Consider the following 16742-nt stretch of genomic DNA (forward strand, 5'->3'; position numbering starts at 1 on the left):
CTCTTATCCAGCCTCATGAATTAGTCTAGAGATTTATTTTGAAAAGTATTTTCAGTGTATAAATCTATGCTTTCCATTTATCAGCAAAATGAATAAACATTATTGATCATCTGTCTTCAGAGATGCAAAGTGTTCTTAAAAAGTAAAAAATGAATGGCCAGGCAGTAGAACTCGTGTTTTGAAAGGATGAAACCATGTGATACCATGACTTAAAGATATTAAAACGGGTATATTTTATTCTTCCTTTTGCAGACATACATTGGAAGTGTGGTTATATCTGTTAACCCATACCGGTCCTTGCCCATTTATTCACCAGAGAAAGTGGAAGATTACAGGAACAGAAATTTTTATGAACTGAGCCCTCACATGTGAGTATGGTATTAAAGCATTAAGTTTCTCTTTCATTCCAGGGATGTGTAGTTGACAGATGTGTCCAGCTGTTTCCTTTGAGTCTTATGAAAATGTTTTAGTCGTTTTTTTAAATTAGATGAAGGAATGTAGAAGTTAATGCCTTATTTTAAATTAGAAAATAAAAGACTACTTCGTTCAGCCTGAGGCTCTTGAAATTCTGAAATATTTGAGCTCAGTATGTAAAATATGCTCTGTTAAAAATCCTGTGTAAGTAGCAGCTGCTGATAATTATTTTTGCAAATAAAACAGGAATGTGCATTGTTTATTATCATAAAGAGCCCAAGCAGCATTTAGTGCCCTTGTTCAAGAAAGAGCTCAAGTGTTGGGTTGTGTAATGGTTTTTGAAGAAAAGGACTAAATAATTCCTTCAGTTTATAATCTTTGTGGATATTACTCACCAGATGTGTGCATTAGACCAGTAAGTTCACCTTCCCTGCAGTTAGTCACTTGTTTGATTTTTCTGAAAATGTCATTTGTTGTTGTGAATATTCCTATAAATAATAATCTTTAATAATTACATAGTCCTGAGGTTGAGAAACCCTGAAATAGAGTGAAAGAATCTGCAGAGTTTTAGTTGTGTCCTGGCAGAAAAGAATTTCCTCTGTATGATTGAAGGTGGCCTCTGTTATTTTTGCTAGAAAATAAATCTAATAATTAAAGAACATACATACCACTGTTTAGAAGTTTATTTTTGTTTCTCTTGATGATAGAGCATACAGTGACATTTTTGGATGATTTAGAACTGAGATCTAAATAATTTTTGAAAATGATTTTTTAAAACTAAGCACTGTTTTACCGATCAAATAGATTCTGATTATTCAGTTTTCTACTAGAAGTAGATTTTGCAAGTGAACTTGTTTCATTTTGCCTTAACAAAAATAAAATCTGAAATTTGTCTTAGAAAGTTATCTCTATAGTTAAAGTCCCTTTGATGAAATACTTTATTTGATGTCTTAATATTTATTTTAAATTCTAGCCCTTGAAGCCATGCTTCTCAAGTGCTTAGACAGCTATGTCAGAATCCCCCAGGAGCTTAGGAACAATCTGGTTTCCTAGACCTTACCTCTGACAAGCCAGCAATCTACGTTTTTCACATCCTTTCTAGGTGATTCATGTGCACGTGCAAGTTTGGCAACATGTTGTCTTAGATATGTATGTGTTCCCTTCCTAAACTGCTTACTGCACATTGGGATCTTTTAAGACCATTAATAATAATAATAACAATAATGGCTTCCATTTGTTGAATACTTCCATGTGCAGGTACGTCTCTAAGTATTTTACATGTATTATAATCCACGTCATTCTCAAAATAACCCTGTGAGGTAGGTTATGTTACAGATGATTACAAATGGGGAAATAGTCTCAGAAAAACAAGGCATTTATCAAAGCCACACAGCTTTTGGGTGGTGAGCAGGGGTGTAGAGTCATCTGCCGGTTCTCTCAGCCGGAGGTAAGTTCAGAGCCTCTTACTGTGCATTTTTATCCTGCTACTCTTGTATTGCCCTCTGGGATAACCTTAGCTGTGCCTCAGCTTGTTTCCAAAGATTGCATACTGTTCTTCCATTTGCAGCTTAAGTCTCCACTTTGGAGATGTTTAGCTGTGTAATCGATGTCTGTTCTAGAACATAGAAATTCAGGCTCTGTAATATCCAGTTTTATCCTCATTCCTGAAAGATTCCTATAAAAGGCTGCATAGCACTGCTACTGAGTTCACACCTCTGGTAACACAAGGGCAATAAAGTAAATTCACCAGCAATAAAGTAAATTCCCAGAGTACTTAGGGTAAAGGCAAAATCTTTTGACCATGGTCTGTAAGACATTGTACATAGGGTGCCTGGTTTAATCTCACCTAATAAATCTGAATTTGCTAGATTATTGTCACACCTCCCTTCCCTCTCCCTTTGTTCTTCAGTCCTCGGGCGCACCCCTTCCCACCAGCTCATCTTTGCACATTCTGTGCCTTCTGCCTGGAATGCTGTTCCCTCCCTTTTCCCCAGGGCAACTCCTATTCTTCCAGTTAGCTCTCTGATGGCACTAGACCTCCTCAGGGTAAAACCGTCTGTCCCTCACCCCCCTCCTTGCCAAGGTTAAATCTGTTGCTCTTGTCACAGTTGGCTGTTAACCATTTCTTAATGGGATTGATTGATTCATGTCCGCTTCACCTGCCATGCCAGCTTTTGCTCATCATAATATTCTTGGCACCTGAAAATAAATGTTCAAAATATGTTGACTAGGACGTGGGTTTGAGTCCCAGCACTTCCATTTACAAACTATGTAAATATACAGAGCAAACTGTGTAATTGTACCGAGCAAATTACTTGAAAAAACTTTAACTTGGAAATTAAGTAATTTGCCCTCTGAAATGGGAAAATAATTATTAACTCAGGATTTTTGTAAGGGATAACTATCTAGTAGATATTTAGATAATATAATTATCTGGTGTAAGTAAAATGCTTAGCAGGGTATCTGCCATAGCCCTGTTGTAACAGACAGCTGCTGCTATTAACAGTGATAATTACAATAATTATTATAATAATGAGGTATGTGGGACACATTTCCAACATTTTAACAGGCTCTTCTTTACCACTTTCTCCTCCATGGTAAGACATTCCTCACTTCCTTTATTGCCTTGTCATTAAATTATCCGTTGCATTATTTGTTGTGAATGTCCATCTTTGATAACATCTAAAACAGGGTCCTTGCTCGCTAGGTTCCCTGCCAAAACCCAACCTGTCTTTCTCAGATAGGATCTTTGTGATGTAATAGGATAAGATGACTTTAGGCTTTTGATGCATTCTTTGATGCATTTTGAGAATTTGATTCCAATTTGAGTTAAAAAAAAAAAAAAAACATTTCAGGAGTTCCTGTCGTGGCGCAGTGGTTAACGAATCCGACTAGGAACCATGAGGTTGCGAGTTCGATCCCTGGCCTTGCTCAGTGGGTTAAGGATCCGGCATTGCCATGAGCTGTGGTGTAGGTTGCAGACACGGCTCGGATCCCACATTGCTGTGGCTCTGGCATAGGTGGGGGGCTACAGCTCCAATTCGACCCCTAGCCTAGGAATCTCCATATGCTGCGGGAGCAACCCTAGAAAAGGCAAAAAGACAAAAAAGAAAAAAAAAATTTCAGTAGCTGCTTGAACCTTATACCTTGAAAATTTGCTGATTAATTTACCCCAGATTACATTTGGAATTTCATTTGACCTATTGTTTACTATTAGTCTGCACAATCATCCAACTATATCCCTTACAGCTCATGTATTTTTGAAGATGTCCTGAAATTATTTGATTTTAAATTTCAGACAGTTAAAAAATATTTATATCCTGTGGAGGCATGTGGCTTTCAGAGAGTAAAAATATGTAAATGAATAAAACGAAGATAAACAGTGGTTTCTTACCTGTATTCCTTTTCAAAAGTCATTTTCTGGTGTCATACCTCTCCTGCCCCCTTCTCTGGATTTCTATCCCCTCTATGGAGCCATACGTTGAGTGTGATAATATTGAGTAACTTGCCCAGAGAAATGAGCCGTGCCACAACTGTGGCAACACCAGATCTTCCCCCACCCCCCTGCCCCATTCTCACACTTTTAATGGGCAAAGGTGAAACTGTGGTGGGCAGATTCTAATAAATCCCAATAACCCTTCCCTGCAGTGTGGGTGAGACCTGTGACGCGCTTCTAACCTATAGACCACTGCAGAGATGATGAGCTGTCACTTCCATAACCACACTGTTATATGGGGCTGCATCTAGTTAGCAGACTTGCTCAGGAGACTCTCTCCCTGGCCATCCATGAGGACATAAATGGCCATGGGCTGGGACCCATGCGGCGAGATGCTGAGGGAAGCCTCTGGGGGTTTGGGGAAGCTGACAGCCAACTGCCAGAGAGGAGCTGAGGTCCTCAGTCCCATAGCTGCAAGAAAATGAGGCAATGCTGGATCTTTAACCTGCTGTGCTGGGCTGGGGATCAAACCCACGCTATCACAGAGACTCGATCCTTAATATGCTGTGCCACAGTAAGAATTCTGATTTTTAATTTTTTGCACAGAAGAAATTTTTCTGAAATACCCCAGCGAGGACTTGGTACATTTCAGACCACTCAGTAACTGCCTCAGATGCCGTATATCAGAGGTAAGAGAGAGTGATGGGAGAGATAAAGGAGATAACAGAACTACTTAATCTCCTTCCATGACTTAACACCTTCTGATATTTTACTTACTGGATGCCCTGGCCTTGCCTTAGGTGATGGCCTTTTCACCTTGCAGCCCTGGATACAGATGCATCTTCCTAAAGTCAAACCATGCTACTCCCAGAAGCCTTCCTGGGTTCCCTATTATTAGTTGAGTGAACTCCATGGTCCTTGGCTTTCTGTTCAAGCTCTCCAAAGTGCAGTCTCTGGTCTCCCCTCCAGCCCAAACAGCTAAACTCCTTCATGGAACTTCCTTTTGAGCTGCAGCTTTCCATGTCTTTTCCTTTCTACCTCTCCCACCTCATACCCCAGCTCGTCTCCTCGGTTCTGTCTTAAAGGCCTGATCAGCCCCAGACAAACCCACTAGTAACTTTATTTGCCTCTGAGTTCTTGGAACCACTCATGCGATCTTACATATCACCTTTCTTGCTGTGGTTCACTATGCTTCAGTGCCATCCTCTTCAATGAGATAGACATTTCTACAGATCAGGAATTTTATATCCTGTCTGTCTCTGTGGCTCTCTCAGTGCTTTTCTCTTAAGAGTTCAGTAACTGGAGAACAAAAAAGGTTTTAAATAGTTTTTCATTACATTTTACTTGTATTATCTCTGACAATTCAGTGAAATCAAACTATTCTTGGCAAGCTATTTGCAGGGTTTATTCAAAACTTCATACAGTGTAATGAGATTTTTTTTTTCATTTTTATAAAAAAGTAGACTCAAGTACTATTTTTATAGTGCTCTTCAACACCGAGTGTTCAGGTTCAATTTATTACTGATTTAGAGCTCTTACCATCTCATGAAATGCAGTGTTTAGAGAAGGCAACATGCCTCTAGAAAGGAAAAGTACCCCATCCCCACCCCTCGGTGGTCACAGCCCAGGGGTGAGCTGAAATGTGTCCTTATCCAGATGGAGACAAAGTGTGGTGACTGTATGACGTGGGCATTACAAGCACTATTTGGAGCAAGCAGTCTTTCCCTTCAGTAAATGAAAAACCTTGCAACAAATTCTAAAAACTGAGGAAAATGTCTTAAGGCCTTAAAAATTTACTGGTTACTCTCACCAAAAAATGGCAAGGGATTGTGGAGATGATTTGGATAGTCCTCTGTCAGTTGTGCAGATGGGAGCCCCCTGTTTCTAGGAAACCTCTGACCCCTGGGTTGATGCCAGACCAATTTTATGAGACCTAATGCTGGGGCCCATGGAATGATGTTGCTAGAAAACTTGTGTGTTTTGAGTCCTTCTTAATCCTGTTATCATTTTACTCCATTCAAAGTGAACCAGGTACCTGTTATAAAGAACCTTTCTGACTACATCTCAAAACGTACCAGGGCTATGGTTGGGTGTCCAGAGCTTAGGGTAAGAGTCTTGAAGGATCAGAAGACTCAGGCATTGTCCTTTTTCTGTTACCAGGATTTTTCTCTATAGCAGAGTTGAGATTCTGGGAGTCAAATTTTGTTTATTTGGAGAACTCTTACCACAGCTAGATCCTGAATTTTCTTAGAAATTGCTTGTATAACTAAGTGTTAAAGTACTTTCTTAAGCAGAGTGGGGGGGGGCGTGTGTGTGTTGAGGTGATGTCATATCACTGAGGGTTTGTATTCATTCTCTCATTTCCTTTTTGGGATAGTTGAGTCTCACATTGATTTCATACCTCCCAGAAGACCACTTGCAGAAAAGGGTCTTATGCTTTCCCAGCCAGCACTCTTTCTACTTATTGCTTTAGAAAAGTTACTCATTTACTGACCAAATGTTTATTGAGAGCTTACCATATTCCATGCTCTCTCTGAGGTGCTGGGATACAGCAGTGGACAAAGCAGATAAAATCCCAGAGGGAGACTGTCTTGAGTGTACAGAAGCCAAGATTGTTCACACCATCAGCTAGGGGGGCAAAGGGTAGAGTACAGGGAGAGAAGCCTTTGTGAAAAACAGAATTAATTCCCACAGTGTTCTTCTAAAGCACCTCGAGGCCCTATTCTCCCAGGTAGTAGTATAAGTCAGTAGCCAATAGGTGGTGGTCTGGAATGTTTGCATCTGTTTAGGTCTGTAACCCACTTGAATATCTTGTGCAGGAGGGAATCCCAGCGCCTGTTTCACTCTCTAGGTTGGATGCCTTAAATTCACATCGCATGCGGATTGCCATCATCTTAAAAATAGTTAAAATTGCCCTTTTCCCTCTCTGCATGACTGTCAAGGGTCAAAATAAGCAGAAGGCGGTTACCATGTTTGCTTTCAGTCCTGGCAGATACTAGTTTGATTCTGGATAACTGTTGATGAGAAGACTTCTTGATGTAGAGAGATTGGTTCACATTAGCAGTGCGGTACAATGTGGGAGTGAAGGACAGGTGTAAAGTTGCAAGTTTCCTGAAGTCAGGTTCATGTGCGAAAGATTTCTCGGCCTTGCACTGAATCAGCTTTTGCAGTGCTCCATGAACTGAACTTCCTGCCTTTAATGCTCACATTTTATTCTCAGTCTATTGATTTATGGGGGTTACTTTCAAAACAGTTTATTTCAGGATGTGTACTTTTGGCAGAAAGAGACCTCAGCTAATTGCTCTTTCAGATTATAAACGTTTTAGAGTTAGAAGATTGGTTCTCAACCACCGTGATGTTTTTACCATGAAAATCGTTGTGATAGAAGAATTCATATATTAATGAAGCGTTTTTAAATGTCTGAGAAGTCTTAGCATTCTGATTTTTAGTCCCCTAATTAGAATTCTTATCACTTCTCAGAAAATGCTTGTCTCAGACCTGAAAGAAAGTTTATTTTGGAGTTCCTGTTGTGGCTTACAGGTAACAAACCCGACTAGCATCCATGAAGACACAGGTTCAATCCCTGGCCTCACTCAGTGGGTTAAAGATCCAACGTTGATGTGGGCTGTGGTGTAGGTCACAGATGCGGCTTGGATCCTGTGTTGCTGTGGCTGTGGCTTACACCTGCAGCTGCAGTTCCGATTTGACCCCTAGCCTAGGAACTTCCACATGCCACAGGAGCAGCCCTAAAAAGCCAAAAAAAAAAGAAAAAGAAAAAAAAAGAAAAAAGAGAGAGAGTTCATTTTGAAAAAGCAATTCATAAAGCCACATGCCACAGGAGCAGCCCTAAAAAGCCAAAAAAAAAAGAAAAGAAAAAAAAGAGAGTTCATTTTGAAAAAGCAATTAATAAAGCCAAGCATATATTCATATGGTCAGAATATATGATTATTTCAGTAGTATAGAATCTTAAAGGGAAAAATTTGATTCTTAGCAAAATGGGTTACTTCCTGCCAGAGTGTTACAAAACTTTGACGGGACCTGAGAAATTCTGCAACATTCTGGAAAAGATCTGTTTCAGCCGAAGGAGTGGCACTGAGGCCTCACCCTGAAAGGGTTAGTCTAACACAGATTAGCATCACTGACAAAGAGAACTACCCTTGGAATCCGTGTGAGCAGCCCCTTCCAGAGAGGGTGTGTTTAGGGTATGTGGGGAGGGGTGCCCCCTTTGTCGTTGAAATAGGCTCCCTGCTGTGGTCTGTTGCTGGGACTTGTGTGGCTGAAGGACTGGATGGGTGGGGCACAGGGAATTGTGTGGGAGTTTGTCTAAATTGGGGCCCGGAAATGCTGGTCTGGATCCAGTCTGGGGAAATTAGCAAAGCCAGGGGTAAGGGAAGCAGAGTTCGGTAAGGTGCTTAGGGGGCCCACAGTTGGGAGACAGGGGAACCAGGAATGGGGACTGCGGCTGTTATAGAGCAGAAAGCCACGCACGGGGAGCAGGCCCCAAGGACCAGCCCCAGGAAGGGGGCTCCTGGCTGTCCCCACTGTCTAGGTGTGCTTTCCTCCGCACTCCGGTCCATCTCAGGGATCGAAATCCCCAGGCAGAAGTGGGTTGTTCATTACTCTGATCAGCATTATTAAGCATCCACAATGCGAGTGAGATGTTGAGGACACAAAGATGATTTGTCCCTAAGGATTCACAGTCTGGTGTGGGAGACATGCCAGTAAGCAAATAACTGTAGAAGCGAGAGAACTGCCCTGCAAAAGGCAGGAGACTAGAGTGACCACATGTTCTGGTCTGCCTTGGACAGCCCTGTCACTCCTGTTGTGTCAGCATATTATCAGTAGAGGCCCCGTCCTTGCAGGTGTCTGAGTGTGGGTCCCCCGGTGGGTTGATAAGGTGCAGTCGGCGTGCCGGGGAGAAGGTGCTCAGCCCTGCCTGAGGAGCTGGGGAATGGGACAGTGGGAGTTTTGAAGGATGAGTTTGCCACTTAGATTAGATAAGGAAGAGGATTTAGGCCCAGGGCATAATTTTCCCAGCAGAGGGAACAGTGTTGATTCAGTGATTCAGCAGATGTTATTTGAGTGCGTGTCATATGAGGAGGAGGCACTGGTGCAGGTAACTGAGCAAAAGTCTCAGCCTTTTTGAGCTTATATCCTCACAGAGGGAAAGAGACCATAAGCCAGAGAAGGAGATAAAATAAATGGTGTTGCAGATGGTGACAAGTGCCCTTTTAATTAGGGTGGCCAGGAATGCCACATTGAGATGGTGATATTCTAATAGTGTCCTGAGGGGTGAGAGGGTGAGCTGTGTGAAGTGTGACTGGAAGAGTGTTCTGGGCAGAGGGAACAGCACGTGCCAAGGACCGAAGGGAACACACAGAGATAGATACAAGGCCATGGCCTATGGTGACCTCAATTCCTGTGGTTCCCAAAGGCTGGGATGTAGGACGCAAGCTGGGAAGGCAGATATATGGTGAAAGAGGGAGAGCAGGTCTGGGTCACAAAGAGCTGTGTGCTAAGGATTTGTACTTTTTTTTACTTTTTTTTGGCCACCCCGTGGCATATAGAGTTCTCGGGCCAGGGATCAGATCTGAGCTGTAGTTGCAACCTATACCGCAGCTGCGACAACATCAGATACTTAACCCACTGTGCTGGGCCGGGATCGAACCTGCATCCCAGTGCTTCCAAGATGCTGCCTATCTAGTTGCACCACAGCAGGAACTCCAAGGATTTGCACTTTTCAGCAGGCAGAAGGGGAAATGAGGGCAGCTTTGGGATTTGAAGTGTTCAGGAGCCCCAGGGGAAGAGGAACTTGAGGACAGTGAAGTTTAGGGATCTGGTTGACTTTGGCATAATCCAGAACAAGGGAAGGGTCTCATCTGGAAATGGGAGGACATTTCAGAGGCAAACCCATAGGACCCAGTGGGAGTGACTGAAGTGGTGAAGCCAGTGGTCTGGGGGCTCAGAGGCCAGTCCCAACTCCCAGCTGAGCTGGGAATCTGGATGCCAAGCAATTCCCCAGAAGCTGAGCCAGCCTGGAGACTGCCGTGAAAAGCAGCGGGGGGTACTCAGAAGAGTGTGTCCCAGGGGTTGGCATGGCCATGGCATTTTCACATTCCCTGATTCCCAGCATGGGGACAGAATGGCTTGTCTGAAGTTAAGGAAGAGAAGGTGTGTGTAGACCTACATTCCCAATGTCGGATCTTTTCCATTCACGCTCAGTTGCTCAGCATTATTCCTTTATAAATGTGCTTCTGAAAGGTTTTAGGTAAAACTTGAATTCCTCATTAGCGTAGGAATTCACCATGTAGCTGTTTTCTTTTTAAGGTAATTATTTGTTCTGGGTTCAAGTGTTTATGCCTCGTAACTCCTTGGCTCTACGTTACTTTGATTTGGTCTTTCTGTTCAAGTGGTTAAGTTTTGGGACGCAAATAGACCAGTTTTTGCTGTGTGCTAACTCCCTACCCCGCTATTTTCTGCATTTAGGGCCCATGTTTATCTGTGTATATTTTTGAGAGAGTATGGTTTTGTAGTCTTGTTTGCTTATTCCTTAAACCTGATCTCTTGACATTTCAGAATTGAGACATTCACTGCTGTTGTCAATTCCCATGGTCCCTTATCACTTGTTTATCTCCCCGCCCCACGCCGTGGCTTAAGAGCAGATGTTTTGTGTTTTTTGGTATCAAAGGTATGTTTTTTTCCCAACACTAGTTAATTCTGCAACTCGTGTCTTACAGTTCAATTCAGCTCTGGTACTGACTACCCAGAGTTATTGCAGAACCCACAGGTCAATGGCTTGGTCTACAAAACAGCCCCCACTTCAGCTGCCGGCCCCAAATGGAGTGCCCAGGCCACCCGCAATTCCCACCTGACTACGAATTTGAGGGGTTTCCTCAACTCTCCTCAGGTTCAGTAATTTGCTAGAATGACTCATAGAATTCAGGAAAGCACTTTGCTCATATGAAGGGTTTATTATTAAAGGATACAACTCAGGAACAACCAAATGGAAAAGATGCGTAGGACAGAGTATGGGGGGGAAAGGGGTGCCAGGTTTCCATGCCCTCCCCAGGTGTGTCACCTTCCCAGCTCATCAGTGCCTTCAACCCAGAAGCTCCTGAATTGCCTTGTTCAAAAGTTTCTAGAACCCAGTCTGCAGCCCCCATCCCCTTCTTGGAGGGGGGCTGAAAGTTCCCACCCTCTAATCATGTGTCTGGCCTTTCCAGTGACCAGCCCCCAGCCTGAGATTATCTAGGGGTCCCACCTGAGTCACCTCATTAGTATAAACTCAGGTGTGGGCACAAGGGGCTTGTTAGGAATAACAAAAGACATTCCTCTAACTCAGGAAATTCCAAGGGTTTTTTTCAGAGCTCTGTGCCAGGAACCAGAGACAAAGACTTGAATATTAGCTTCTGGAAGCCAAGTTAATGTTGGAGTTTCTGTATGGTGTCCTAGAAGCCTGTGTTAGTGGGCCTCCTTTTCCCAAGAAACATCTTAAAGAGTAGTTCAGTTCAGTCAACATTGAGTATCATAAAGACTCACCTGTCCAGTCCCCACCCTTTCTCATGTGCCCTGGAGCCCATCCAGTCCCTCTCACCCCATTAAGGACATCTGTCTATGATTATCCCCCTGCTCCACTGTATTCTCAACTTTGTCTCCCTCTGTCATTCCCATCCACATGCATGCTATAGTATTTCCCTTGATTCCTGTCACACCATTTGTTTCCCTTTATTACAAAACTCTTTGAAAAAATTGCATGGACTTCTTGTGTCCAGTTTATCGCCTTTTCTCTATTAAACTCACTCTCATCAGACTTTTGTCTGTATTCTGTGGAAAGTGTTCTCTTCAGGATTCATCCCTGTTGTCCAACCCAATAGTCACTTTTGAATCCTCTTCCTCTTCTAATTATCGATAATATTTGACAACGTGACCAGTTCCCTCCTGTGAAACCCTTTTTAAACTTTGGCTTTCTGGCCTCCACACTTGCCCATTTTCTCCCAGTGCACTGGCTGTTCCATGGAACACTGGATGTGCCTCTTCCTTTCCCATCTGAATATCGGTACATCCCAGGGCTTAGCTTTGGGGCCTTTTTTCCCGTCTCCTTTGTAGGCTCTTAGATGCGCCCCTGTGGGCCTTAAATACGTGCTGATGCCCCCAGTCTCTAGCTGGATGTCACCCCAGTGGCATTTAATACTTCAGAGTCTCCTGGGGTGTCCAGGAGGCCTCTTGAATCATGTGCTTCAGCCCGAAGAGTGGATCACCCACTCCTCTTTCTCATCTGGGGCAGTGGCGGCACCATCATCCTTTGGCTGCTTGTGCCACTAAACCTTTTCCTCTTTTTCTCTCCCATTCCCCATTCAATCCACCCTCAGTTCTTGTTGGCACTGCATGTATATCCTGTCTTACCCCCACTGCCACTGTGCTTGTCCAAACACCCCTCCCTGTTCACCTCTATCACTGTGGCAGCCTTGTAACTGCTCTTCCTCTTTCAGCTCTTCTCTTGTCTCTTTCTCCCACACCTCAATACCCCATGATCTCTTTCCTGAAAGTGTTACGACATCTGGCCAAAGTGATCTTTGTTAAAGATGCTCATTGCTTTGTTTTTCTTTGCTGCTCAGAAGCCTGCGGTGGCTCACGTGTGGTCTGCAGGGCTCCACCTGATGTGGACACAGGCCATGTGACTGCCCTTGTTACTTCTCACCTCCTTACTCCAGCCATGCCGACTACCTCACTGCTCCTCTCGAATGCCAGACACCCTGCATCACTCTGCCCCCTTCAAGGGACTGACTTGTTCTCTCACTTAATTTAGCAAATGACTTAATCATCAGCGATTACCTAAAATAACTAAAATTGCAGTCCCTGCTTGGGCCAACCATGTACCATCCTTTCAGACTTCTTTACTTTTCTTCCTACTTTCTTCATTTATCATCTGACATTTGTTTTATTTGTGTCTTTATTATTCAAATGTCATCTTTTTAATATGTCGATGTATTTCTTTTTTCTTTTTCTTTTTAGGGCTGCACCTGTGGCATATAGAAGTTCCCAGGTGAGGGGTTGAATTGGAGCTGCAGCTGAGGCCTATGCCACAGTCATGGCAACACTGGATCCTTAACCCATTGAGTGAGGCCAGGGAGTGAACCCATGTCGTCATGGACACCATGTTGGGTTCTTAATCTGCTGAGCTACATCAGAAATTCCTGTTGATGTATTTATTAAAGTTAACTTTTTTGTTGAAGTATAGTTGACTTACAGTGTTGTGTTAATATCTGCTGTACAGCCGTGATTCATTTATATATATACATTCTTTTAAAAAATATCCTCTTCCATTTGGCTTATCATAGGATATTGAATATAGTTCCTTGTGCTATACAGTAAGACATTGTTTATCTACCAAATGTCATCTTAAGGTGGGCAGGGGCTTTGTTTAGTTTACATATCCCTGTACCCATAGCAGTTAGAATATTGGTTGTCCCATAACAGCAACTCCTTAAGTATTTGTTGAGTGATTGTATTAATGAATATGGGGAGCCTGCCATTGGTTAGAAACTGTAAGAAGATACACATGGTCTTTGTGTTGAAGAATCTCAGGCTAGTTTGGAAGAGAGGAGAATAACTACATAAATGAGTCATTTTAATAGTGTACATGCAATGTCAGGGAGTAAGGTGGAAGCACAAAAAATTGGTGTGTTCAGAGATTCTGAAGTGCTACCTGTGTTGGGTCTTCAGGAAGGAATTCTAGCAGTGGGTGGCTGCTGTAAAGTGTAGTAAGTATCTGTGTAGAAAGTAAAGCAAAAGACCAGTTTTGGTTAAGGGCACAGTGAACCAGGATGATAGAAAGAGAAAAGGTATTTGAGTGGAGATGGTAGCTACATGTAGAACTTTTTTTTTTTAATGAAATATTCAAATACCAGTCTACTCAAATCATTGGAAGGCTTGAAGGATTATGTTTAAAATAATAGAATTTGAGACGAGTGCATGACTTAAAATTACAAATTTATGTGTCTGGAAAAATTGCCATCTTGCATTTTCAGTCACCAACTGGAAAACATTTTCAGACTTGTTAAATGTGCCTAAATGTGTATGTGTCTCAATGCATTATTTTAATGAATGAGTGGTAAATGACTGAATGTTGACATGAATTCTGTAAGTATAAACAGATGTTAATTCATTATGTTTTATGACAGAAACTCTAGTTGCTATTGGTTTTGAATCATAATGTTATTCAGGAGGAAGAAAGTTTGATATGTAGTATCCTGATTTTCATCATTATTGACTTCTGCAAAGGATGAGCTCTCCTTTGGATATGGTACCTTCCCTTTCGGGTATTTGTGTTCGGTGTCTGAATGCGTGGGTGGTCCGCCTAAGGTCTGAGAAGAATAGGCCCAATTAGGAACATCGTAAGTCTTATAGATGGTTAAGCCTAATTTTACAAAAAGTTAGTAATAGAGGAATAAGTTAGAATGTATGCATTTTCTACTACACCTTTTCCTTCAGTCCTTCTCAACAGCAAAACATTAGAAAGGACCTGGAAGGAGGGAAGACTTGGCTGATTTGCACTATGGACCTTTATCTTTGAGAAGCACAGGCAGGCATCCTCTTAGGTTGCCTATTTAGGACCTAGATTGCCCCCAGAGGGGTCATACCCATTTTTCTTTTTCTTTTTTTTATCTTTTTAGGGCTGCCATGGCATATGGAGGTCCCCAGGCTAAGGGTCGAATCTGAGCTACAGCTGCCATCCTACACCACAGCCACAGCAATGTCAGATCCGAGCTGTGTCAGCAATGCCGGATCCGAGCTTACACTGCAGCTCACGGCAGCGACGGATCCTTAACCCACTGAGTAAGGCCAGGGATCAAACCTGCGTCCTCATGGATCCTAGTCAGATTCGTTTCTGCTGAGCCACGATGGGAACTCCTCCCATTTTTATTGTCTATATTTTTATGGGTTGCTAAGGGCTCTTAAGTGTTTCCTTAGGAAAAAAAAAGACAAGAATTGATAGTTTTTAAGCCATTGCTCTGATTGCTTTCAAAAAGCACATTCTCATACTCATATACCTTACCTCACATTTGATTTTCCAGTGTTGCTGCTGCTTCTCTCTACATTTATGATTGCCTTGGCCATTGTTAATAGCAGAGGTTCATACACGATTTACTCATGTGAATGGTGTTACAGATAAAAGACAAGGATGTTAAAAATGGCAGAATCCTATCCAAGATCAGAGAAATGTATTAAAAATGTTACTGAAGTATAAAGTTGTTAGGACATAAATTATAAAATGGACACATGTAACTATTTAAGATTACACGATACGGTTGAGTCACAGCTATCTGGTTACTCATTACCTGGAATGTGGGCATGAGGAAGGAGGAAGTGTGGAAATGTGTATGGGTGTTTCTTGGGCATTGTTCCCAAAACAAATAGAAAATGGTGTATAATGCTTTGAAGATCTGCTTCCTTGTCACAATGTAATATGATTTTTATTATAACAATATCTTATCTATGATTGTATGTCCCATACTATGTCTTGCAGACAAAGACATAGTAGCATAAACAAATCTTAAAACTTGAAAATCTTTGTCATAACCTACTGAGCAAGGCCAGGGATCAAGCCTATGTCCTCATGGATGCTAGTCAGATTCGTTTCTGCTGAGCCACGATGGACACTCCCATTTCAATCTTATTTGAATGTATTTTAAACTACAAAAGTAAATATGTTTACTCGTTTTTCATGTTTTTGTTGTTATTCCTTTTTTTTTTTTCATGCTGCTTTTCAGTGGAAACTAGTGGCCTAATGGTTTATTATGAATGAAAGCTTTACATTAAAACATAATGTTTTATTTTTCATTTTTTTGTTTATAGAAGTAGTTAATATGTGAATATTTGAAGATGTGTCTAAATGCTTTGATAGTTTAGAGCAATAGATCTGTTTTTGGTCCAATTCCCATATTACTAATTTTCTTGGAACCAATATGTTTGTTGAGAGTTTAAGAAAATTAGATGCTATCTCGTTTATATTCATTCACATATTCACCTCTTGGGAATTGTGGCAAAATGGTTCTAACCAGCTTTGAAACTTAAGCCAGTGCAATGTTAATTTTTTTTGGAGCCGACTCTTCTCAGATGGGTGATGAATGAATAAAAATCAATTTCCCCTACACTGGGGAGTTTAAGTTGTGTTTAAGGACAAGTTTAGTTAATTTCTTTTTCCAAATGTGAATATAGTCAAATATGGAACGTGAAGAAATATTAAGATTTTTGAGATGACTACAGAAGCATTTTAATGTTATTTCTGACCAATAAAATTTAATTTAAAAGCATAATCTTAATTTTCATTAATGATGAAATTTTTATTTAATTTCATTTGGTACAAAAACTAAAACCCACCTCTTCACTCCCAATAATGTCACTCTGTATTTTTATCTTATATAATGTAGATGATGTATGACTTTGTAATTTTACTTCTAATTTATACCAGTTATTCTCTTGTTAATTTTGGTCATGATCAAGTATTTTGCAACAATGCTTACAGTACATCATTTACATACTTTTCTTGCATCTTCTTAATCTGGAAAATATACTTGGTTTTTGGTACACAGTTTTATTGGATATAAAAAGCAAGTTCCAGTTTGTACATCTTTGTGCGTTTATTAAATGGCTGATTACTTTCTAATATATGTACATAGCTTCTTTTTCCTACAACACAGTATCTCCTTTGGGAATAGATTAAGTTTTCTATTTTCTTTGAATGGTATAAAAGTACTAAATTGAATATCTTGCTCATTGTCACTTTTAATATTTGTAGACTGATGTACCGAAAGGTATGACTAAAAATCCTTGTCAGAGTTCCCTGATGGCTCAGTGGGTTAAGGATCCAGTGTCACTGCTGTGGCCCAGG

The 16742-nt window shown here is 41.4% G+C and overlaps 1 protein-coding gene across 10 annotated transcripts in view; it reads left to right on the forward strand.

The window, feature by feature from the left end:
- The window catches only part of MYO1B (myosin IB), a 192011-nt gene that overhangs the window by 55601 nt on the left and 119668 nt on the right, over positions 1–16742 (forward strand). For all 10 annotated transcript variants that reach the window (XM_021075958.1, XM_021075964.1, XM_021075961.1 and 7 more), the window contains exon 3: positions 253–368. In XM_021075958.1, coding sequence (XP_020931617.1) covers positions 253–368 — 116 coding nt within the window. The remainder of the gene's footprint in view (positions 1–252; positions 369–16742) is intronic.

This window comes from Sus scrofa, chromosome 15, assembly GCF_000003025.6.
Source record: "Sus scrofa isolate TJ Tabasco breed Duroc chromosome 15, Sscrofa11.1, whole genome shotgun sequence".
Taxonomy (NCBI): Eukaryota; Metazoa; Chordata; class Mammalia; order Artiodactyla; family Suidae; genus Sus; species Sus scrofa.